This window comes from Somniosus microcephalus, chromosome 15 (genome assembly GCF_052327205.1).
Source record: "Somniosus microcephalus isolate GS21.2 chromosome 15, FLI_Smic_1.0, whole genome shotgun sequence".
NCBI lineage: Eukaryota > Metazoa > Chordata > Chondrichthyes > Squaliformes > Somniosidae > Somniosus > Somniosus microcephalus.
In genome coordinates this window covers 120,393,983-120,420,156 of record NC_141001.1, presented here as the reverse complement: position 1 = coordinate 120,420,156, position 26,174 = coordinate 120,393,983, and the positions used below count along the sequence as shown (strand labels likewise).

The 26,174-nt window shown below is 49.2% G+C and overlaps 1 protein-coding gene across 2 annotated transcripts in view; it reads left to right on the top strand.

Moving 5' to 3' along the window:
• The window catches only part of parvaa (parvin, alpha a), a 163,311-nt gene that overhangs the window by 99,651 nt on the left and 37,486 nt on the right, over window positions 1-26,174 (top strand). For both annotated transcript variants that reach the window (XM_086008367.1, XM_086008366.1), the window contains exons 2-5: window positions 5,257-5,346; window positions 5,448-5,518; window positions 7,360-7,462; window positions 19,882-20,022. In XM_086008367.1, coding sequence (XP_085864493.1) covers window positions 5,257-5,346; window positions 5,448-5,518; window positions 7,360-7,462; window positions 19,882-20,022 — 405 coding nt within the window. The remainder of the gene's footprint in view (window positions 1-5,256; window positions 5,347-5,447; window positions 5,519-7,359; window positions 7,463-19,881; window positions 20,023-26,174) is intronic.

Genomic DNA, 26,174 nt, shown 5'->3' with positions numbered 1-26,174 from the left:
TTCCATTTACAGGAATTTTCTTTCTCTTGCAATATGAATTTTAAAAAAGGGGTGAAATTCCCCGAGAGGGCCATTTGGGTCGCCAAGTCAAAAAATGCTTGAAAAGTTAGCGCCGGGGTGCGGGAGTGCCGCGCGGCGCTCAGCCCGCGTCCGGTGCTCAGACATTTTTTTTTTAATCGCCGATTTTTTTCTTTTTCATGCCGGTCGGCCATCCACCGCGCCTTTAAGTTGCGCCCCGCGAGCGGCCGGCCGGCCTCAATGTCCGCGACCCCAGCAGCAGTCGGTAATGTCGCCCGGCGCTGCAGCTGCGGGGCGCGAGGGGGAATTTTTCTCCCGAGGCGTTACCGGGGCGCTGTACCCGGAGATGATGTCGTGATCTCCGGGCGCGGAAGGTCGGGGCGATGCTCGGTAGCACCGCCGCTAACCTCCCGCGGGAGGCACAAAAAGCCATTTGCGCCCCGTTAGTGCCTCCCGCTGGAGACGCTAATGATGGGAATTTCACCTCCAAAATCATTTAACTTGACTGTCAATCTCAAACTGGTAACATTTCCGTCGGAGTTGGGTGGGGGGGGTGGTGGGAAAGAGAGAGAGTGAGGACAAGGGTTTTGGTTTTCTGTGACTTCCCCCACCCACCACCCGCCCCGGCTGGTTTAGCAGCTGGTCTCGGAGGGGGACTGAACCCAAGAGGTCAGGAAGGTCCCAGCTACGAACTCTGGGCTGTGGCGCAGCAGCTCATCTCAGCTGGGAATGAGCTGGCGAGTGCTAGGGCTGGTCACAGCGCCACTGGGCCCTGGGGGAATGGGCCGGGGGTGGGAGGGCCTGGGGGAGACGGAGGCTGGGCCCCGGGGAGTTGCGGGGGGTGGGGAGAGCTGGGCCTGGGGGATCAGGTGGGAGGGTGTGGGGACTGGGGTTCCGAATCCCAATCGCAATCCAGTGCGCTCGTGTGGATATTGGGTGAACACCGTTGCGATGCTCCCTGCAGTCAAATAAAGATAGAAAGAGTGCATTTCTAAAGCGCCTTTCACGACCACTGGACGTCTCAGAGCACTTTACAGCCAATGAAGTACTTTTTGAAGTGTAGTCACTGTTGTAATGTGGGAAACGCGGCAGCCAATTTGCGCACAGCAAGCTCGCACAAACAGCAAAGTGATAATGACCAGATAATCTGTTTTAGTGATGTTGATGGAGGGATAAATATTGGCCCCAGGACACCGGGGAGAACTCCCCTGCTCCTCTTCGAAATAGTGCCATGGGATATTTTACGAGAGAGCGGACGGGGCCTCGGTTTAACATCTCATCCGAAAGACGGCACCTCTGACAGTGCAGCACTCCCTCAACACCGCACTGGGAGTGTCGGCCTAGCTTTTGTGCTCAAGTCCCTGGAGTGGGGATGTGAACCCACGACCTTCTGACTCGGAGGCGAGAGAGAGAGAGTGCTGCCCACTGAGCCACAGCTGACTGGCTGCGACATTGCATTGTTTGGGTCTAACCCTCGGAGACTGCAGTTTAAGCTCCCATTCTTTGTTGGGACCTTTCCATGGTTCCTCCAAGGGGGCAGCTATGCATATTTTGGCTGTGAGGTAGGGAAGAAAATCTGACTGTGTTCACATATGGTGTAGGCTTGCCTTCAAATAGGTTAACCAGGGTATGGAAATACAAGTGGACCCACAACAACTTGGCTGACTCTTAACTGCCCCTCGGAAGTGGCCCAGTATCAAACCACCACCAAGATAGTAGGCCCACCACCACCACCTCGGCAACTAGGGATGGGCAATAAATGCCGGCCTTGCCAGCGACACCCACATCCCCAGAATGAATTCTTTAAAAAGGGGGGAGGCTCTGACGACGGCACTATTTTAAGGTCTGCACAGACTGGACCTCCCAGTTGAGGAGATGTGGGAGGATGAGAACAGGGTGGGGAGAAGTCAATAACCAGGGGGCGTAGATTTAAAGTAATTGGTAGAAGGATTAGAGGGGAGTTGAGGAGAACTTTGTTCACCCAGAGGGTGGTGGGGGTCTGGAACTCACTGCCTGAAAGGGTGGGAGAGGCAGAAACGCTCATCACATTTAAAAAGTACTTGGATATGTACTTGAAGTGCCGTAACCTACAGGGCTACGGACCAAGAGCTGGACAGTGGGATTAGGCTGGAGAGCTCTTTTTCAACTGGCGCAGACACGATGGGCCGAATGGCCTCCTTCTGTGCCGTAAATTTCTATGATTCTAACCCCCCCCCCCACCACCTTTTTTAAGCCATGTGTAAAACAGTTTTCCCCGTCCCAGCACGATGGGCCAAATGGCCTCCTTCTGTGCTGCATCAGTCTGTGATTCATCTGCCTTTGCCGTCAGGAGTGACGAAAAACAACCTACTTAAGCAATGCATCTGTACGTGAACCAGATTGAATTATTGTGGAGACACTGACAGTCATGTTGACTTTAATGGAGAAATAGTTCGCCAATGCATATTGTTTGTTGAATTTGTGCTAATGCAGTGATTTCAGCGTTGGAAAGTGCATGCAGCTCGCACTGTGTTAGTGGCAAGGTATTTGATTTACCAATGCTTGGCTTGGAGTCAGCGGCTAATGGAATGATTGTAATGTTCCTTTTATTAAAGAGCTTCCTGTAGCGTCTAATAGAATATTCCGCCTGTGATGGCAAGCAGGCCTTGTCCAATGTTTGTGTTTACAAGTAACATTACAGTGCGGGTGATGAATGAGATCCTGTATATTTGGGCAGCGTTACAAGCTACTCGCCACTGGAGCTTTCTCAATGCAAAGAGAGCAAAATAGCGCCAGAGGTTGACAACTGACCGCTCCGACAACGCCTCCATTTTTAAATTCTCCTCCTCGTTTTCAAATCCCTCCACGGCCTCGCTCCCCTCCCTACCTCTGTAACCTTCCTCCAGCCCCACAACCCTCCAAGATCTCCGCACTCCTCCAATTCTGCCCTCTTGAGCATCCCCTGATTTCCTTTGCCCCCACCATTGGCGGCCGTGCCTTCAGCTGCCTGGGCCCTGAGCTCTGGCATTCCCTCCCTAAACCTCTCCGCCTCTCTCTCCTCCTTTTAAGACGCTCCTTAAAACCGACCTCTTTGACCAAGCTTTTGGTCACCTGCCCTAATATCTCCTGAGGTGGCTTGGTGCCGAGTTCTGTGATAATCGCTCCTGTGAAGCGCCTCGAGACGTGGACTAGTTTCAGTCGCCAGTCGGAGAGGAATTATCCAGATTTTTCTTTTCCCTAATTAGTTGGATTAACAATCTCTGGTTGAACCTGTTCTGGAGGTTTCACCGCAGGACCTCCTGCCCCCCAACTGCACCGCCCCCGCACCCTCTCAATTATTATAGTATTATTTAAATGGAGAGTGATTATAGAATGCTGAGCTACAAAGGGATCTGGGGGTCCTCGTACATGAAACACAAAAAGTTAGCATGCGGGTGCAGCAAGTAATTAGGAAGGCAAATGGAATGTTGGCCTTAATTTCAAGGGGGATGGAGTATAAAAGTAGGGAAGTCTTGTTACAACTGTACAGGGTGTTGGTGAGACCACACCTGGAGTACTGCGTACAGTTTTGGTCCCCTTATTTAAGGAGGGATATACTTGCACTGGAGGCAGTTCAGAGAAGGTTCACTAGGTTGATTCCTGAGATGAGGAAGCTGTAGACTGCAGGAAGATATCAACAAATTGGTCAGGTGGGCAGAACAGCGGCAAATGGAATTCAATCCAGAGAAGTGTGAGGTACTGCATTTGGGGAGGGCTAACAAGGAAAGGAAATGCACATTAAATGGTAGGACACTTGAGTAGTGTAGAGGAACAAAGGGACCTTGGAGTGCATGTCCACAGATCCCTGAAGGTAGCAGGCCAAGTAGATAAGGTGGTTAAGAAGGCATACGGAATGCTTGCCTTTATTAGCCGTGGCACAGAATACAAGAGCAGGAGGTTATGCTTCAACTGTATAAAACACTAGTTAGGCCTCAGCTAGAGTACTGCGTGCAGTTCTGGTCACCACATTACAGGAAAGATGTGATTGCACTAGAGAGGGTACAGAGGAGATTTACAAGGATGTTGCCGGGAGTAGAGAATCTTAGCTATGAGGAAAGACTGGATAGGCTGGGTCTGTTTTCCTTGGAACAGAGGAGGCTGAGGGGAGACCTTATTGAGGTGTATAAAATTATGAGGGGCCTGGATAGAGTGGATAGAAAGGACCTATTTCCCTTAGCAGAGGGGTCAAAAACCAGGGGGCACAGATTTAAAGTAATTGGGGGAAGGTTTAGAGGGGATTTGAGGGGAAATGTCTTCACCCAGAGGGTTGTGGGGGTCTGGAACTCACTGCCTGAAAGGGTGGTAGAGGCAGAAACCCTAACCACATTTAAAAAGTACTTGGATGTGCACTTGGGATGCTGTAACCTGCAGGGCTACGGAACAAGAGCTGGGAAGTGGGATTAAGCTAGATAGCTCTTTGTCGGCCGGCGCGGACACGATGGGCCGAAATGGCCTCCTTCTGTGCTGTAACTGTCTATGATTCGATGAAGAGGGTTTTCTTATGAGGAAAGGTTGAGCAGGTTGGGCCTATACTCATTGGAGTTTGGAAGAATGAGAGGGGATCTTATTGAAACATATAAGATTCTGAGGGGGATTGACAGGGTAGATGCTGAGAGGATGTTTCCCCTCGTGGGGGAATCTAGAACGAGGGGGCATAGTCTCAGAATAAGGGGTCACCCATTTAAGACAGAGATGAGGAGGAATTTCTTCTCTGAGGGTTGTGAATCTTTGGAATTCTCTGCCCCAGAGAGCTATGGAGGCTGGGTCATTGAATATATTTAAGGCGGAGATAGACAGATTTTTGAAAGGTGGGAGTCGAGGGTTATGGGGAGCGGGCAGGGAAGTGGAGTTGAGGCCAAAATCGGATCAGCCATGATCTCATTAAATGGCGGAGTAGGCTCGAGGGGCCGAATGGCCTACTCCTGCTCCTGTTTCTTATGTTAATGGCCCAGTGGTTTTTGCTCATAGCTGCGCACTGGGGATTAATTTTAATTCCTGGAGACTCCAGGGTAATCCTGGAGGGTTTGTTGTTTTTAGCCTCCCATGGCTACTGGTGGGTAGGGAAGCGTCAATGCTTCAGGCATCACGAGCGTGTGGGGCAGGCTGGAGGGACCAGTTGGTTATTTCCTGCCCTGACCACCCTTGAAGGTAAGGGTGCAAAAGGGTCCGGCTGTTTTTAAATAGTCGGCGTTTAACCCTGTGCTTGTGTCTCTCTCACAGTGTCGGAGCTGCAAGAAGAAGGGAAAAATGCCATCAACTTGCCTCTCAGTCCTATACCCATCGAACTGGACCGCGAGGACACAATGCTGGGTAAGGGACTCCGTTTTAATTAGGGTAAAATGCCACAAATTAAATGAACCCGTGCTGTTTGGAGCACCACTGTAGTAACTGCATCATTACTCTATTTCCAGAGGAAAATGAGGTTCGCACCATGCTTGATCCGAACTCGAAAAATGACCCCAAGCTACAAGAACTGATCAGGGTAAGAACAGAAAATAAAGACTTGCATTTCTCCAGCGTCTTTCACCACCTCGGGACGTCCCAAAGGGCTTTACATCCAATGGCGTACTTTGTGAAGCGTAGTCACCGTTGTAATGTGGGAAACGCGGCAGCCAATTTGCGCACAGCAAGCTCCCACAAACAGCAATGTGATAATGACCAGATAATCTGTTTGTGATGTTGGTTGAGGGATAAATATTGGCCCCAGGACACCAGGGAGAACTCCCCTGCTCTTCTTCGAAATAGCGGCCGTGGGATCTTTTATGTCCACCTGAGAGAACAGACGGGGCCTCAGTGTAACGTCTCATCCGAAAGACGGCACCTCTGACAGTGCAGCGCTCCCTCAGTACTGCACTGGGAGTGTCAGCCCAGATTATGGGCTCAAGTCTCTGGAGTGGTGCCAACTGAGCCAAGGCGGACACTTGTTAACAGTAGTATTGAACAGTAGAAATTGGACATTCCTTCGTCAACCTGTTCATCTAATGGGGGCCAATGTCTTAGCTGCCTACGATGAGACAACAACTTGTATTTATACAGCGCCTTTAACGTAATGAAACGTCCCAAGGCGCTTCACAGGAGCGATTATCAAACAGAATTTGACACCGAGTCAAAGGAGGACAGATGACCAAAAGCTTGGTCAAAGAGGTAGGTATTAAGGAGTATCTTAAAGAACATAAGAAATAGGAGCAGGAATAGGCCACTTGGCCTCTCGAGCCTACTCCGCCATTCAATGAGATCATGGCTGATCTTGGGCTCAAAGCCACTTCCCCGCCCGCTCCCCATAACCCTTCACTCCCTTATCTTGCAAAAATCTGTCTATCTCCACCTTAAATGTATTTAATGACCCAGCCTCCACAGCTCTCTGGGGCAGAGAATTCCACAGATTTACGACCCTCTGAGAGAAGAAATTCCTCCTCATCTCTGTTCTAAAAGGGCGACTCCTTTATTTTGAGACTGTGCCCCCGAGTTCTAGATTTCCCCACGAGGAGGAAATAGAGGAGAGAGAGGCGGAGAGGTTTAGGGAGGGAATTCCAGAGCTTGGGGCCCAGGCAGCTGAAGGCACGGCCGCCGATGGTGAAGCGATGGAAACCGGGGGATGCACAAGAGTCATCGCAAGTGTCACAGAACATGTGAAGCATTTGCTAATTGCTCCAGCAGTGGTTTTGAGGCTCCAATGTTCACAAATGTGATTTATTTAGGAAACTGTATCCTTTTTTTAAATGAACAAATCTAAACTGTAGCAGTGAAAAGTCAAACCTTTGTCGAGCATTAGGGTAGGAGCTTGCAGGCTTGTCTTTGTGAGGGAGGGGAGAGGGTCTTGGGTGTGTGTTGTGGAATCTCACAGGCCACCCGTGGACCAAGGGCCATCTCTAGCGGAGATGTGGGTCTAAGTTGTAACTTCTATGTGGGATGGGTTAAATTTTTCCACTGTCCTACTTTTGGGGATTGTACAACAGCATACGTGGAAAGGGGTCATATGACTGAGCCTAGGTTTCATTTCAGAGAATCTTACAGCACAAAAGGAGGCCATTCGGCCCATAACCCTGCAGATTTTTCCTTTTTCAAGTATTTATCCAATTTTGAAAGTTACTATTGAATCTGTATCCACCGCCCTTTCAGGCAGCGCATTCCAGATCACAACAACTCGCTGCGTAAAAAAATGTTTCCTCCTCTCCCCTCTGGTTCTTCTGCCAAACATCTTCAGTCTGCCTCCTCTGGTTACCGACCCTTCTGCCAGTGGAAACAGTTTCTCCTTATTTACTCCATCAAAACCCCTCATGATTTTAAACACCTTTTCAGTTACTGAATGTTCTATCTGCCCAGGTTCTAATAGACTGGATCAATGATGAGCTGGTAGAGGAGAGGATCATCGTGAAGGACTTGGCTGAAGATCTCTATGATGGACAAGTGCTGCAGAAGCTCTTTGGTAAGTCTCCTTTAAGTTTTAACTCCATGTTTGGAGCCCTCCAATCAGGTTTCCGCCTCTGCCACAGTACCGAAACGGACCTCATCAAAGTCACAAATGGCATCCTTTGTGACTGTGACAAAGGTAAACTATCCCTCCTCGTCCTTCTTGACTTGTCTGCAGCCTTTGACACGGTTGACCACCCCATCCTCCTCCAACACCTCTCCACCGTCGTCCAGCTGGGTGGGACTGCACTCGCCCGGTTCCATTCTTATCTATCTAATCGTAACCAGAGAATCACCTGCAACGGCTTCTCTTCCCGCTCCCGCACCGTTATCTCTGGTGTCCCCCAAGGATCTATCCTTGGCCCCCCTCCTATTTCTCATCTACATGTTGCCCCTTGGTGACATCATCCGAAAACACAGCGTCAGTTTCCACATGTACGCTGACAACACCCAGCTCTACCTCACCACCACTTCTCTCGACCCCTCCACGGTCTCTAAATTGTCAGATTGCTTGTCCGACATCCAGTAGAAATTTCCTCCAATTAACTACTGGGAAGACCGAAGCCATTGTTTTCAGTCCCCGTCACAAACTCCGTTCCCTGGCCACTGACTCCATCCCTCTCCCTAACATCTGTCTGAGGCTGAACCAGACTGTTCACAACCTTGGTGGCATATTTGACCCTGAAATGAGCTTCTGACCACATATCCACGGCATAACTAAGACCGCCTATTTCCACCTCCGTAACATCGCCTGTCTCCGCCCCTGCCTCAGCTCATCCGCTGCTGAAACCCTCGTCCATGCATTTGTTACCTCTAGACTCGACTATTCTAACACACTCCTGGCTGGCCTCCCACCTTCTACCCTACGTAAACCTGAGGTCATTCAAAACTCAGCTGCCCGTGTCCTAACTCGCACCAAGTCCCGTTCGCCCATCTCCCCTGTGCTCGCTGACCTACATTGGCTCCCGGTTAAGCAATGCCTCAATTTCAAAATTCTCATCCTTGTTTTCAAATCCCTCCATGGCCTCGCCCCTCTCTATCTCTGTAATCTCCTTCAGCTCCACAACCCCCCCGAGATATCTGCGCTCCTCTAATTCTGGCCTCTTGAGCATCCCCGATATTCATCGCTCCACCATTGGTGGCCGTGCCTTCAGCTGCCGGGGCCCTGAGCTCTGGAATTCCCTCCCTAAACCCCTCCGCCTCTCTCTCCTCCTTTTAAGACTCTCCTTAAAATCTACCTCTTTGACCGAGCTTTTGGTCACCTACCCTAATTTCCCCTTATGTGGCTCAGTGTCAAATTTTTTGTCTTAAAATACTCCTCTGAAGCGCCTTGGGAAGTTTTACTGCATTAAAGGCGCTATAGAACATGAGAACATAAGAAATAGGAGCAGGAGTCGGCCATTCGGCCCCTTGAGCCGGCTCCGCTATTCAATAAGATCATGGCTGATCTGATCTTGGCCTCAACTCCGCTTTCCTGCCCGCTCCCCATAACCCTTGATTCCTTTGTTTTTCAAAAGTCTGTCTATCTCCACCTTAAATATATTCAATGACTCCGCCTCCACAGCTCTCTGGGGAGAGAATTCCAAAGATTTACGACCCTCAGAGAAGAAATTCCTCCTCATCTCCGTTTTAAATGGCCGACCCCTTATTCTGAAACTATGCCCCCTCGTTCTAGATTCCCCCACGAGGGGAAACATCCTCTCTGCATCTACCCTGTCAAGCCCCTTCAGAATCTTATGCGTTTCAATAAGACCCCCTCTCATTCTTCTAAACTCCAATGAGTATAGGCCCAACCTTTCCTCATAAGACAACCCCTTCATCTCAGGAATCAGCCTCGTGAACCTTCTCTGAACTGCCTCCAATGCAAGTATATCCTTCCTTAAATAAGGAGACCAAAACTGTACGTAGTATAAGTATAGATGCAAGAAGTTGTTGTTAAGAGATGGAAATCTCAAGCTGATGGAAGATGGGGCTGCAGATGTGCTGACCATTTTTGACCTGAATTAAACTCTGGGCTGCAGAGAGACTGCACCTCAGTCATATATCAGACGCAACCATATTTCATTACCCACTTTCTTTGTTCTTGCTGTACGTTCCCTCAGATTCTTTTCCCTCTCGGGTACAGGTTCCTCTGCCACCAACAAGCTAGGTGCCCCCCCCCCCCCCCAGTTTCAGGACCTCTGAGTGCCAGCATTTCAGTGGGTGCCGTGTGGCTGCGTCTGATGTGTAACTGAGGAGCACTCTCCCTGCGGGTCGTCCTCGGTTGAATCTGATCCGTGTCACAACTTACTGAATGCGGCAGCGTCTAACTGAGGACAAAACTGGTCAAGCTTACCTGCAGAAGGGGGAGCAACAGCAGCCTGGGGATGGCACTCGCATTTAACGCAACCTGACTCATTTTGGGGCGCTGAGCAGAGTGACGGATTGACATCTGCGGCTCTTTTCAAAATACAGCCTCAATACATCTGTTCTTGTGACGCGCTAAACCCTACTCTTAATCTTTTAGTTAATTCTCGGGATGTCGGCGTTGCTGACGAGGCTGGCATTTATTACCCCGAGAAGGTGGTGGTGGTGCTGGGCCGCCTTCTTGAACCACTGGTAGCGGTTTTGAGATAACTGAGTGTCTTGTTCAGCCACTTCGGAAGGCGGTTAAGAGTCAACCACGCTGGTGTGGGACTGGAGTCACACATAGGCCCAGACCGGGTAAGGACAGCAGGTTTCCTTCCTTTAAAGGGACATCAGTGAACCCGTTGGGTTTTTACGACAATCTGACAGCTTCATGGTCACTGTTACTGAGACCAGCTTTTTATTTCCAGATTTAAAAAAAAACTGAATTCAAATTCTCAATCTGCCATGGTGGGATTTGTACTCATGTTCTCTGGATTACTAGTCCAGTAATATGACCACTACACTACGGTACCAGTCCACCCAAAGTCATTTAATTTCTGACTCTGCTAGAGTCCATTATAAAAGATGTAACAGCAGAGCACTTGGAAAAGAGTGACAGGACTGGACAAAGTCAACATGGATTTACAAAATGTAAATCGTGCTTGACTAATCTACTGGAATTTTTTGAGGATGTGACTGGTAGAATAGATAAGGGAGAACCAGTGGATGTGGTGTATTTGGACTTTCAGAAGGCTTTCGATAAGGTCCCACATAAGAGATTAGCGTGTAAAGTTAAAGCATATGGGATTGGGGGCAAGGTATTGACTTGGATAGAGAACTGGCTGGCAGACAGGAAGCAAAGACTTGGAATAAACGGGTCTTTTTCCGAGTGGCAGGCAGTGACTAGTGGGGTACCGCAGGGATCGGTGCTAGGACCTCAGCTATTCATTCACAATATATATTAATGATCTAGACGAGGGAACTAGATGTAATATCTCCAAGTTTGCAGACGACACATAGCTGGGTGGGCGTGTGTGCTGTGAGGAGGATGCCGAGAAACTCCAGTATGATTTGGACAGGTTGGGTGATTGGGCAGATGCATGGCAGATGCAGTATAATGTGGATAAATGCGAGGTTTTCCGCTTTAGTGGCAAAAACAGGAAGGCAGATTATTATCTGGACGGCAATAGATTGGGAGAAGGGGAAGTGCAACGAGACCTGGGTGTCCTTGTACACCAGTCGCTGAAGGTAAGCATGCAGGTGCGGCAGGCGGTTAAGAAGGGAAATGGTATGTTGGCCTTCGTAGCGAGAGGATTCGAGTACAGGAGCAAGGATGTCTTGCTGCAGTTGTACAGGGCCTTGGTGAGACCACACCTTGAGTATTGTGTGCAGTTTTGGTCACCTTATCTGAGGAAGGATGTTCTTGCCATGGAGGGAGTGCAGCGAAGATTCACCAGACTGATACCTGGGATGGCAGGAATGACGTATGAAGAGAGGTTGGGCCGATTGGGCTTATACTCGCTGGAGTTTAGAAGAATGAGACGGGATCTCATTGAAACTTATAAAATTCTAACCAGACTAGACAGACCAGAGAGTGGTGAACCTGTGGAATTCTCTACCACACAAGGCAGTGGAGGCCAATTCATTAAATATATTCAAGAAGGAGTTGGATATATTTCTTAAGGCTAAAGGGATCAAGGGATATGGGGCGAAGGCAGGGACAGGGTACTGAATTTGGATGATTAGCCATGATCTCATTGAATGGCGGAGCAGGCTCGAGGGGCCGAATGGCCTACTCCTCTTATCTTCTGTGTTTCTCACCGCCTCTGAGAAGCCGTGGAGCTCGCAGGGAAATGTGGGCAATGAAGAGGCCTGAGAATTAAAGGGGCCACGCACACTGAAGCAATACAAAATAAAATGCAGTGAATCAATGCATTTTTCAACCCTTTCTGCCTTTTAAAAAATATTCAATATTTAAAAGAAGTTCCAAATGTGATTTCACTTCCTAACCTCAACAATGGGAAAACTGCCCCAGCGCTAACACAAGTGGCTCAGCAAGCCAGGGAAGGAACACCCAGGGTCTCGCACGCAGCACTCCAGCTTTGTGCAGGGGGTCAACACTGCAAGACTGGCCCTCTACCCACAGGGCCAGGAGGCCCTCCGGAAAGAAGGATGTGGGACGACATCACCGAGGCCGTCACTGCCAGCAGTGTCGCCCCCCTCCCCACCACCTGGCTCCAGTGGCCAAAGAAGCTTCATGACCTCAGACCACTGGTCAAGGTCAGTGAATGCATCTTCAAAAGCCGTCTCCTACCAACTTCACCACTAGCCTCACACACTGCTCAATGCACGACCCCCAATCACTCACCTACCAACAATCTGCACCAATGACGAGGCACATCTCCCATTCCTAGCCTCACCTCACCCATTGGAGGGGACGCTGCAGGCCATTCTTGGCAGGGGCATGGCTGAGCCGTTGGCCAGCGGCGGGGCTGAAAGGATACAAGATACCGGTATCCTCGTACGTTATCCCTCTTCTGGCATGCACCTCTAGGCTTCCTGCCCTCCTGTCAGCACAGCTCCACCCTTGTGCCTTCTTCATTTCACGCACCCAAAAAATGCAGCCTGCCCAGCCAGAGGGTCAACAAGAAACATAGAAACATAGAAGATAGGAGCAGGAGTCGGCCATTTGGCCCCTCGAGCCTGCTCCGCCATTCAATGAGATCATGGCTGATCATCCAAATTCAGTACCCTGCTCCTGCTTTCTCCCCATATCCCTTGATCCCTTTAGCCTCCTGAAATATATCTAACTCCTTCTTGAATATATTTAATGAATTGGCCTCAACTGCCTTCTGTGGTAGAGAATTCCACAGGTTCACCACTCTCTGGGTGAAGAAATTCCTCCTCATCTCTGTCCTAAATGGCTTACCCCTTATCCTTAGACTGTGACCCCTGGTTCTGGACTCCCCTGCCATCGGGAACATCCTTTCTGCATCTAGTCTGTCTAGTCCTATTAGAATTTTATACGTTTCAATGAGATCCCCTCTCATTCTTCTAAACTCTAGCGAATATAAGCCCAGTCGACCCAATCTCTCCTCGTACGTCATTCCTGTCATCCCAGGTATCAGCCTGGTGAATCTTCGCTGCACTCTCTCCATGGCAAGAACATCCTTCCTCAGATAAGGAACTCCACCCTTGTGCCTCCTTCATTTCTCGCACCCAAGAAGAGGCAGCCTGCCCAGCCAGTGGGACCGCAGGCAGATGATTCCATCCCAGATATCCTGGCCACAAATGGGCTATCTGGGATGCATCCTTCCATCTAATTCCTCCTCTTCTGCGTCTTCCTCTTCCTCTGCAAACTGCTGCTGTAAATGTGAAATGACCACATAAAATGCTGGAAATACTCAGTTGGTCAGGCAGCATGTCGACCTGAGATGTGAAGTCTGTTTTTCTCTCCACGAATGTTGCGTGACCTACTGAGTATTCGCAGCATGTTCTGTCTTCTCAAAGGCCTTCATTTACCATCCGAGCCCTTGCAAGCATCCAGCAGCGCTCCCTACACACTTTTTAAAAAAAACAACTTTTCACATCTATTGCAGCAAGCCACCACTTCAATAAAATTTTAAAAAAACAGTCCAAACCCTTAAATTCAAATTTACCTGAATGATGTGTGTGTCCCTTTAACAGCTGCAGCTATCGCCCCGGTCAGCGTCTGTCAGCTCGCTTGGGTCAGCGCTAGGGTTGAAGTTCGCGTTGGTGACGTTAAGCTGGCGTTGCACGCTGATTGACGTCACCACGCCGCCATTTTTTTTCCCAGGGGGAGAGCAATATGGCGGCCGCTGCGGGACCCACCACCAGCTGCCGAAGAAGCGGTGGCCGCCATTTTATCGCCATTTCATGGCGCTACGGAGTGCCGGTCAGGAGATGAATTTCTAGCCCTATGTCTCTGTTGCAGAGAACTCCGTTTTATGCTCCTGTGTGCTCTTGGTATGCTGCACTTAACAAGCAGAGGGAAATGGACCCTTTTTTTTTAGCCCCACTCCATCCTTGCTCACCTCGTTTGGTGGGTGCTTTAAAAAAAATATTTCTGCATGGGCATCTCCTCCTGCCGGCGTACGTTGATTTGAAAACGCAATGGCCGATGTCGGTTATTTACCTATTGTCAGCGATGTGCATTCCTTAAAGTACTTTGACCAGATCCGTGAGCAATCTGCGAAGGACACTCGGCCCTATCACTTGCCTCTAAAGGGTGACCTTTCAGATCTTCTGCTTCTTTAAATGCTATTGATTTTCTTCAGAGGACTTTTTGGACAGTTCATACAAAATCCTCTTTAAATGTACATTATACATAAAAAAAATTAGCTTTGTCGCACTTCAGAGTGTCAGAATCACACAGAGGGAGGCCATTCGGCCCATTGTGCCTGTGCCAGCTCTTTGAAAGAGCTCTCCAATTAGTCCCACTCCCCCCTGCTCTTTCCCCAAAACCTCCTGATGCAAATTTCTCCCCTTCAAGTATTTCTCCAATTCCCCTTTTGAAAGTTCCTATTGAATCTGCTTCCACCGTCCTTTCAGGCAGCGCGTTCCAGATCACAACAACTCGCTACATTTAAAAAAAAAAAAAAGTCTACTCGTCTCCCCTCCGGTTCTTTTGCCGATTATCTTAAAAGTATTGAATGCGAGAAAGACGGGCAATTATTGATGACTCGGGCTTGGCATGCGTTTTCCAATCTGCAAAGTTCCCTCACCAAACAACAGTTAAACTCTAATTGATCTGAAGCAGTTTCGATTAACAGGAATTGGGTTTCAAGGGACAGGTGCGGCTAAACCCTGCTGTATCTTAGTCGCAGAAGGATACAGTTGTTTGTCACCTGGTGTGACGTTCCTAAGAGAGGTCGGAGGAGGTTAGAGGCAGCAGGACTGATACCCTTAGCTTTGGATAGAAACATAAGAATTAGGAGCAGGAGTCGGCCATTTGGCCCCCTCGAGCCTGCTCCGCCATTCAATAAGATCATGGCTGATCACCGACCTCAACTCCGCTTTCCCATCCAATCCCCATATCCCTTGATTCCCTTAGAGTTCAAAAATCTATCGCTCTCTGTCTTGAATATACTCAACGACTGAGCCTCCACAGCCCTCTGGGGTAGAGAATTCCAAAGATTCACCGCCCTCTGAGTGAAGAAATTTCTCCTCATCTCAGTCCTAAATGGCCGACCCCTTATTCTGAGACTGTGACCCCTGGTTCTAGACTCCCCAGCCAGGGGAAAACATCCTCCCTGCATCTACCCTGTCAAATCCTGTAAGAATTTTGTATCTTTCAATGAGATCACCTCTCATTCTTCTAAACTCTAGGGAATATAGGCCTAGTCTACGAAGATTCACGACCCCTTCACTTATGGTATCAGAAGTGGAGATGGAGGGTAGAACGGCAAACAATTATCAGTGCAGAAAAATACACGCATCAGATGACCTCAGGTCCGTAGAATGATACCGCACAGAAGGAGGCCATTTGAAAGAGCTCTCCAATTAGTCCCACTCCCCCACCCCACCCCCCCCCCCTGCTCTTTCCCCATAGCCCTGGAAAGTTTTCATGTATATATCCAATTCCCTTTCGGTCACCTCACAGACCCAGTGAGGCCTGGGCAAGAGGATCTGTGCGGAGTACAGTTTGCAATAAACTTGAATTTCGATATTAGAGAGCCAGCAAACTCTGGGAATGGGAGTCCTCGGCTATCAACACCCCAGTGCCAATTAATGCAAAAACCAGACTGGTGATTTTTTTTTTAGATTGTGGGGTCCCAGAGGTTCTCTGACAGGTGTGTATTTCTTTATCTGAAATCTAAATGCTGCCAACCCTTGTCCCAGGAGCGAGGAAACTTGGCACACAACTGAATGGAAAAACAATTAGAAACTGCCTTAGATCACACTTTGCTTCCTGTCCATCATTTTATGGAGAGGAAATATTGGCGCAGTCTTTGGTGCCATGTTTTTTACAGGGTTTTAAGGACATAAGAACATAAGAAATAGGAGCAGGAGCCGGCCATTCGGCCCCTCAAGCCTGCTCCGCCATTCAATGCGATCATGACTGATCTTCGACCTCAACTATCCGCATATCCCTTGATTCCCCGAGAGTGCAAAAATCTATCGATCTCTGCCTTGAATATACTCAACGATTCAGCGTCCACAGCCCTCTGGGGTAGAGAATTCCAAAGATTCACAACAACAACAGCAACTTGTATTTATATAGCGCCTTTAACGTAGTAAAACGTCCCAAGGCGCGTCACAGCCATGATCGCATTGAATGGCGGAGCAGGCTCGAGGGGCGAATGGCCGACTCCTGCTCCTATCTTCTATGTATCTATGTACAGGGGTATGAAAAGACAAAAAATTTGGCACCGAGTCAAATAAAGAGAAATTAGGGCAGATGACCAAAAGCTTGGTCAAAGAGGTAGGTTTTAAGGAGCGTCTTAAAGGAAGAGAGGGAGGTGGAGAGGCGGAGAGGTTTAGGGAGGGAATTCCAGAGCTTAGGGCCTAGGCAACTGAAGGCACGGCCACCAAAGGTTGAGCAATTATAATCAGGGATGCTCAAGACGGCAGAATTAGAGGAGCGCAGATATCTCCGGGGGGTTGTGGGGCTGGAGGAGATTACAGAGATAGAGAAGGGCGAGACCATGGAGGGATTTGAAAATGAGAATTTTGAAATCGAGGCATTGCTTAACCGGGAGCCAATGTAGGTCAGCGAGCACAGGGGTGATGGGTGAACGGGACTTGGTGCGAGTTAGGACACGGGCAGCAGAGTTTTGGATGACCTCGAGTTTATGTAGGGTAGAATGTGGGAGGCCAGCCAGGAGTGCGTTAGAATAGACGTCCAGAGGTAACAAAGGCATGGGTGAGGGTTTCAGCAGCGGATGAGCTGAGGCAAGGGCGGAGACGGGCGGTGTTAGAGGTGGAAGTAGGCGGTCTTCGTTATGCTGCGGATATGTGGTCGGAAGCTCATTTCAGGGTCAAATCTGACACCAAGGTTGCGAACAGTGTGGTTCAGCCTCAGACAGATGTTAGGGAGAGGGATGGAGTCAGTGGCTCGGGAACGGAGTTTGTGGCGGGGACCGAAAACAATGGCTTCGGTCTTCCCAATATTTAATTGGAGAAAATTTCTGCTCATCCAGAACTGGATGTCGGACAAGTAGTCTGACAATTTAGACACCGTGGAGGGGTCGAGAGAAGTGGTGGTGAGGTAGAGCTGGGTGTCGTCAGCGTACATGTGGAAACTGACGCTGTGTTTTCAGATGTCGCCAAGGGGCAACATGTAGATGAGAAATAGGAGGGGCCAAGGATAGATCCTTGGGGGACACCAGAAGTAACGGAGCGGGAAGAGAAGCTGTTGCAGGTGATTCTCTGGCTACGGTTAGATAGATAAGAATGGAACCAGGCGACTGCAGTCCCACCCAGCTGGACGACAGTGGAGAGGCGTTGGAGGAGGATGGAGTGGTCAACCGTGTTAAAGGCCGCAGACAAGTCAAGAAGGACGAGGAGGGATAGGTTACCTTTGCCACAGTCACAAAGGATGTCATTTGTGACTTTGATGAGAGTCGTTTTGGAACTGAGGCAGGGGCGGAAACCTGATTGGAGGGATTCAAACATGGAATTGTGGGAAAGTTGGGCATGGATTTGGGAGGCGACAACACGTTGAAGGACTTTGAAGAGGAAAGGGAGGCTGGAGATGGGACGGTAGTTTGCAAGAGGGGTCAAGGGTTGTTTTTTTGAGGAGAGGGGTGATGACGGCAGATTTGAAGGAGAGGGGGACAGTACCTGAGGAGAGAGAACCGTTAACAATGTCAGCTAACATGGGAGCCAGAAAAAGAAGTTGAGCGGTCAGCAGTTTGGTGGGAATAGGGTCAAGGGAGCAGGAAGTGGCACCCTCTGAAGAAATTCCTCCTCATCTCAGTCTTAAATGGCCGACCCCTTATCCTGAGACTGACCCCTAGCTCTAGACTCTCCAGTCAGGAGAAACAACCTCTCACCATCTACCCTGTCAATCCCCCTCAGAATCTTGTATGTTTCAATGAGATCCTTCTAAACACCAGAGAGTAGAGGCCCAATCTACTCAATCTCTCCTCATAGGACAACCCTCTCATACATAAGTAAGCACATGCACCTGGAAGGGGAAGAAATTGGTATGGTCCGCTCTATTGGTAACTGTCCCACTTTTCAGAATCCAGCCAGTGTAGCTGAGGTTAAGGTTCATTGAGATTGTTGTATTTTTCTGTGTCTATCGCCAGAGATAACGGGCTCATTAATACAAGGCTTCAGCAGATGGAGATTCTGACCATTTTCTAAGCTAGTGCACGTACTATAGCAGCTGTGGAGTACCATACTTGGGTCTTTCTGTATAAATCCCACACTCCAAACTAAAGCGGACACAGGGTGAAGCTGAAGTGAATGATTGACTGAAATGACAGACTTGCATTTCTATAGCGCCTTTCACGACCTCAGGACGTCCCAAAGCGCTTTACAGCCAATGAAGTACTTTTTGAAGTGTAGTCACTGTTGTAATGTAGGAAACGCGGCAGACAATTTGCGCACAGCAAGCTCCCACAAACAGCAATGAGATAAATGAGCCGATAATCTGTTTTAGTGACACACACACAACAGAAAATTTCTATCGCGCCTTTCTTGATCCGTGGGACCTCCCAAAGTGCTTCACAGCCAATTAAATACTATCATTGCAGCACTTCAAGTGGACGTAAAAGATCCCACGGCACTATTTCGAAGACGAGCAGGGGCGTTCTCCCCGGTGTCCTGGCCAATATTTACCCCTCAAACTTGTCCCTTTATCGAGCGCGGAATATACAACAGACACTCTCAGTAGAGCGCCGCACAACGGACTTCTATCTACGCTGTGCACGTATTTGAAGTGTTCTGTCTTCCATCTTAACTCCAACGTTTCTTCGCATCACACGTTGTCACCGGGGTCAGCATTTTAATGATTGATTTTTCACGTGGTGATCTAATTTTATGATCCCTAGAGCAGACATAACTAAAAGCATTTGTTATCTCTAGAATCGACTATTCCAATGCTCACATCTTCCAACCTCCATAAACTTGAACTCGTTCAAACCTCTGCTGCCCCGTGTCCTAACTCTCACCCAGTCCCGTTCACCCATCACCCCCTGTGCTCACTGCCCCGTGTCCTAACTCACACCCAGTCCCGTTCACCCATCACCCCCTGTGCTCACTGCCCCGTGTCCTAACTCACACCCAGTCCCGTTCACCCATCACCCCCTGTGCTCACTGCCCCGTGTCCTAACTCACACCCAGTCCTGTTCACCCATCACCCCCTGTGCTCACTGCCCCGTGTCCTAACTCACACCCAGTCCCGTTCACCCATCACCCCCCCGTGCTCACTGCCCCATGTCCTAACTCACACCCAGTCCCGTTCACCCATCACCCCCTGTGCTCACTGCCCCGTGTCCTAACTCACACCCAGTCCCGTTCACCCATCACCCCCTGTGCTCACTGCCCCGTGTCCTAACTCACACCCAGTCCCGTTCACCCATCACCCCCCCGTGCTCACTGCCCCATGTCCTAACTCACACCCTGTCCCGTTCACCCATCACCCCCTGTGCTCGCTGACCTACATTGGCTCCCGGTCCCAATTTTAAAATTCCCATCCTTGTTTTCAAATCCCTCCTCGCCCCTCCCTCTCTCTGTGACCTCCTTCAGCCCTACAACCCCCCCCCGAGATCTCTGCCCTCCTCCAACTCTGGCCTCTTGCACCTCACAATTGGCGGCCGCGCCTTCAGCCATCTAGGCCCTAAGCTCTGGCCCCCTCCTCCTTTTAAGACGCTCCTTAAAACCTACCTTTTTGACCAAGCTTTTGGTCACCTGCCCTAATGTCTCCTTACCTGGTGCTCGGTTTGATTTTTTTTGTCTGAGAATCGCTCCCGTGAAGCACCTTGGGACGTTTTACTACGTTAAAGGCGCTGTATCAGAGCAAGTTGTTGGTGAGAGTAACGAGTTAACACTGCTTCTATTTGCTCTCCTGTGCAGAGAAACTTGAGGGCGAGAAACTTAATGTGGCTGAAGTGACGCAGTCGGAGATTGCACAGAAACAGAAACTGCAGACCGTCCTTGAGAAAATCAATGAAACCCTTAAACTCCCACCCAGGAGCATCAAGTGGACGATTGACAGTAAGTCTAGTTTGAACAGAGCAGAGTGCGCATTAGCAGAATTAGAGGGAGTAAGGAATAGAAGGATATCCTGACTGGGTGCGATGAAGTAAGCTGGGAGGAGGCTCGTGTGAAACATAAAGGCCGGCATGGACCAGTTGGGCCGAACGGCCTTGATTCTGTGTTGTGAATAATATGTGATGATCTTTCGGATGTGACGTTAAACCGAGGCCCCGTCTGCTTCATCTCGAGCCATTGTTTGTCTCTTTACCTGTCCTATTACTATCTCGTCTCACCTTGAATATCTCTTAATGTCTCTTCTTTCATCCCCTCCCCCATTTCCCAACCCCCAAACTGCCTTTTGTTTCATTTCCTGCCTTTTCTCTCAGTCCTGACGAAGGGTTTCGACCCGAAACGTTGACTCTATTTCTCTCTCCACGGATGTTGCCTGGCCTGCTGAGTTTTTCCAGCGTTTTCTGTTGTTACCCCGTCTGCTCTCTCAGGTGGATGTAAAAGATCCCACAGCCGCTATTTGAAGAAGAGCTAGGGGAGTTCTCCCGGTGTCCTGGGGCCAATATTTATCCCTCAACCAGCATCGCGAAAACAGATGATCTGGTCATTATCACATTGCTGTTTGTGGGAGCTTGCTGTGCGCAAATTGTCTGCCGTGTTTCCTACATTACAACAGTGACTGCACTTCAAAAGTACTTCATTGGCTGTAAAGCGCTTTGGGAACAGCACCATATAGATGCAAGTCCTTTCTTTCCTTTACCTTAATATGCTAAACCAAACTCTCTTATCCTATTGAGCCACACAGTTGCATAAAAAGGGACAAAACACCAGATGCAATCAGTAAAAGGATAGGACGTGCATTGATGTGCTCGTGGGAGCTTGCTGTGCACAAAGGCAAGTGACTCACCTCCTGACTCCCCAAAGCCTTTCCACCATCTACAAGGCACAAGTCAGGAGTGTGATGGAATACTCACCACTTGCCTGGATGAGTGCAGTTCCAACAACACTCAAGAAGCTCGACACCATCCAGGACAAAGCAGCCCGCTTGATTGGCACCCCATCCACCACCTTAAACATTCACTCCCTCCACCACCGGCGCACCGTGGCTGCAGTGTGTACCATCTACAAGATGCACTGCAGCAACTCGCCAAGGCTTCTTCGGCAGCACCTCCCAAGCCCGCGACTTCTTCCACCTAGAAGGACAAGGGCAGCAGGCGCATGGGAACACCACCATCTCCAAGTTCCCCTCCAAGGCACACACCATCCTGACTTGGAAATATATCGGCCGATCCTTCATCGTCGCTGGGTCAAAATCCTGGAACTCCCTCCCTAACAGCACTGTGGGAGCACCTTCACCACACGGACTGCAACGGTTCAAGAAGGTGGCTCACCACCACCTTCTCGAGGGGCAACTAGGGATGGGCAATAAATGCTGGCCTTGTCAGCGATGCCCACATTCCATGAACAAATAAAAAAAATTTAAAAAAATTGGCTTCCACAATTCCCTCCATTATAACAGCGACTACACTTCAGAAGTGCTTCCTTGGCCATGAAGCGCTTTGGGACGTCCTGAGGACATTCAAGTATAAATCCCTTTCATGCAATGCAAGCTCTGGCCTCGTTTTGTTACCACTTTGGGTGGTGTTCTGCCATCATTGGGATTTATTTTAAACATGCAGGTTCCGCACAGGAGATTATTCGCAAAAATGAGAGCGCACAGAATTGGAGGTAACCTCGTGACTTGGGTCGGTAATTGGTTGCGAGTTAAGAGACGGAGATTAGGGTTAAAGGGGACGTTCTCTGATTACTTGCTACCGGTGTAGATGAGTCATAGAGTCATAACGGCACAGAAGGAGGCCATTCGGCCCATCGAGTCCGTGCCAGCTCTCTCTAGAGCAATCCAGTCAGTCCCATTCCCCCGCTCTATCCCCGTAGCCCTGCAAGTTTATTCCCCTGGCCTGCCTATCCAATCTCACCTTCAAAACATTGAGTGTCTCCACTTCCACCACTTCCGTTGGCAGCGAGTTCCAGGTCATCACCACTCGCTGCATAAAAAAGCTTTTCCTCACATACCCCCTGTATCTCTTGCCCAAAACCTTAAATCTGTGTCCCCTAGTCCTTGTACCATCAACTAGTGGGAACAGCCTTTCCCCGTCTAGCCTATCCAAACCCGTCATAATCTTGTACACCTCTATCAAATCACCCCTCAACCTCCTTTGCTCTAATGAAAACAAATCCAGCTTCTCCAACCTGTCCTTGTAGCTAAGATTCCCCATCCCCGGAACCATTCTGGTAAATCTCCTCTGCACCCTCTCAAGGACCTTCACATCTTTCCTAAAGTGTGGTGACCAGAACTGGACAGAATACTCCAGTTGTGGCCTAACCAGCACTTTATAAAGGTTCAGCATAACTTCTCTACTTTTGTACTCAATACCTCTATTTATGAAGCCCAAGATCCCATATGCTTTGCTAACCACTCTCTCAATATGTTCTGTCACCTTCAGGGACCTGTGCACATTAACTTCCAGGTCCCTCTGTCCCTGAACACTCTTTACAACTATGCCATGAAGTGTATATTGCCTCTCCCTGCTCCTTCTGCCAAAATGCATCACTTCACACTTCTCTGCATTAAATTCCATCTGCCCATTCTGCTAGCCTTTCCATGACCTGTTGCAGTCGATTGGTATCATCCTCACCGCTTGCCACACCCCCAACAAAGACTGAAAACAAAGACTGCAGGGAGGATGAGCAAACTGGCCATGGCACAAGGGGCCATTCAAGTGGGGGGGAGTGAAAAGGAATGTTGTAGTGGTAGAGGACAGTATAGTCAGGGGGATAGATACTGTTCTCTGCAGCCATGACCGGGAGGTCCGAAGGCCGTGTTGCCTGGGTTAAGGACATCTCCTAGCGGCTGGAGAAGAATTTGCAGGAGGAGGATCCAGTTGTTGTGGTCCACGTAGGAACCAACGACATTGGTAGAACTTGGAATGAGGTTCTGCTGAGGGAGTTTGAGGAGCTTGGGGTACAAATTAAATTTAAAAAGCAGAACCTCAAAGGTAATAATCTCTGGATTACTACCTGAGCCACGCGCAAATTGGCGTAAGGCCAAACAGATTAGTGGGTTAAATGCATGTGGTGTGGGAGGCAGGGGTTTCAGTTCATGGGGTACTGGGGAAAGAGGGAACTGTTCCGTTGGGATGGACTCCACTTAAACCGGGCTGGGATCAGTGTCCTAGCGAATCGAATAACTAGGGCGGTAGACGGGACTTTAAACTAATAAGGGGGGAGGGAGTGTTCAGGTAACAGTAAATTTATAAGCCTGAAGAGAAATGTCAAGACTGTGGAGCAGAGTAGTGATTTCAGGGGGACCTTTAACATGAAACACGTGGGGCTAGAAATTCATTATAGCCCAGGAATGGGCAGTATCTTTAGAAAAGTTTGAGAATTAGCACCAGGCGCTTTAGACTGCACTCAAAATTCATTCTAACTGCTCAAAGAAATGATTGGGGCGCTAAATTAAGTCTTAAAGGCCTAGCTCAGTGGCGTTACACTCAGAGTAGACCAATATCAGGTGCAGTCTAATCTCAACTCATCATTGCCACAGGCTTTTCCCAGTACTTAAAGGGGAGGCTCATTGATACTGCAGCACCTCATTCTTGGCATTGCTGGCTGTGCAGCTGCCTCAGCGAGGAGAAGCACAACAAGGGGAAGGAGCCGGAGGACCGAAGCAGGTGGGCTCGTGGCAGATCCACCTCAGTTGGGTGGTCAGGGTGATTGAATGCTTCAACAAATGCACCATCTGTACCACAAGCTACACACTCTGCCCAAAGCACCACACCCCCAGCGCTTGCCCACCAACAATCTCTACCCACCAACACTCACACCCACATCTCACACCTTGCACACAATGACAGCATTTAAAACATTGGCAGGCACAAGAGTCATTAGTTATTAGAATGAATGTGATATGTGACGTAAGAAAACTATGAGGCACTTGGTCAGAGTATTAAACAAGGCTTTAATCGACTGTTTCACAACATGGAAGTCTAGTTGTCCTTCACTAGTTCCTGTTTACAAAATGTCCCTGAACAAGCTGGGCCCGTGCTCGAGTATTTATACTCTCCCTGGACAGCGCCACCAGCAGGCCACCCAGTATATTTCATAAGTCCTTTCTACATGAATGGCACGATTTATGTCAATATGTTTATGCATAAATGTATTAATGGAGTTTGCAATATTTTGTGGTCGGTCTCATTTCACCTTTGCGCCCAGGAGGACACTGTGATATGGCATGACACAGGGATGGGATGATGGGCATGTGGTGAGCAAAAGGGATCTGGGGTTTAAGTCTTCCTGCTGAGAGGCTGGAGGTCTGTTTGGAGGAGGTGGCAGAGTTCTGTGACCACCACCTTGGTGATGCGGAGCTCTCTAATACACTGCTCCTCGCTTAATTGAAGATGGGAGAAGTGCTGTTGGAATACCCTCCCGAGGGTAAGGCCTCCTGGTGAGAGCCCTGATGTCCCCCCTCATTCCTCTGTGCACACGTCCCTGTATTTCTCTCTGTCTACGCTCCCTCCGTCGTAGATCCTGGAGGGCGAGGTGGCGCCAGTACAGCCCCCATTAATGTTGCCAAGTGTAGCAGTTTGAATCTTTGAACGGTTCTGGAGGCGCTAACCTACGGAATTTTTCCCCCAGAAAGTTAACCTGCAGGTACAGCAAGCAATTAGGAAGGCAGATCCACCTCAGTCGGGTGGTCAGGGTGATTGAATGCTTCAACAAATGCTGCATACTATCATCTGTACCGCAAGCTTCACACACTGCCCAAAGCACCACACCCCCAGCACTCACCCACCAACAATCTCTACCTACCCACATCTCACACCTTGCACACAATGTTAGCCTTTATTGCAAGGGGGTTGGAGTATAAGAGTAAGGAAGTCTTGCTGCAATTACATAGGGTTTTGGTGAGACCACACCTGGAGTACTGGGCACAGATTTGGTCTCCTTACCTAAAGATGGATATACTTGCCTTGGAGGCGGTGCAACAAAGGTTCACTAGATTGATTCCTGGGATGAGAGGGCTGTCCTATGAGGAGAGATCGAGTAGATTGGACTTACTCTCTGGGGTTTAGAAGAATGAGAGGCGATCTCATTGAAACATACAAGATTCTGAAGGGGATTGACAGGGTAGATGCTGAGAGGTTGTTTCCCCCTGGCTGGAGAGTCTAGAACCAGGGGTCACAGTCTCCGGATAAGGGGTCGGCCATTTAGGACTGCAATAAGGAGGAATTTCTTCACTCAGAGGGTGGTGAATCTTTGGAATTCTCTGCCCCAGAGGGCTGTGGATGCTGAGTCGTTGAGTATATTCAAGGCTGAGGTCGATAGACTTTTGGACTCTAGGGGAATCAAGGGATATGGAGATCGGGCGGGAAAGTGGAGTTGAGGTCGAAGATCAGCCATGATCTTATTGAATGGTGGAGCAGGCTCGAGGGGCCGTGTAGCCGACTCCTGCTCCTAATTCTTATTTTCTTAGTTCTTAATGGGATGTGACTAGTGGTGTTCCCCAGGGATCTGTACTGGGGCCACAGCTTTTCACCCAGTATATTAATGACTTGGATGAAGGAATAGAGAGTTGTATATCCAAGCTTTCAGAGGACACTAAGTGAGGAGGGACATGAAGTTGTGTAGATGGGAGGAGGAAGTTGCAAAGAGACATAGACAGACTGAGTGAGCGGGAAAAACTGTGGCAGGCGGAGTTCACTGTGGGGAAGTGTGAGCTCATCCGCTTTGGATCTGAGGAGGACAAATGGGAATATTTTGTTACTGGTGAGAGACTGGGAGCTGTGGAGGAGCAAAGGTTTCACTAATTACTAAAAGGTCGCGCACTGGATGGATCTGAAATGCTGGATAAATACTTTGAGGAAAAAAAATTACAGGAATCTGGGGAGTGGGACTAATAGGAGAGCTCTTTCAAAGAGCCGGCGCAGGCACGGTGGGCCGAATGGCCTCCCCCTGTGCGGCATCATTCCCTGACACTATGACATGTTGACAGACCAATAGCAGGAGAGTTGGGGCAGGGCGGTGGGAGTTCATGTGATGAAAGCTCCTAGAATCCAACCAGATAGAGTTGGCAACCTTAACGCGCACACGCAGACACGATA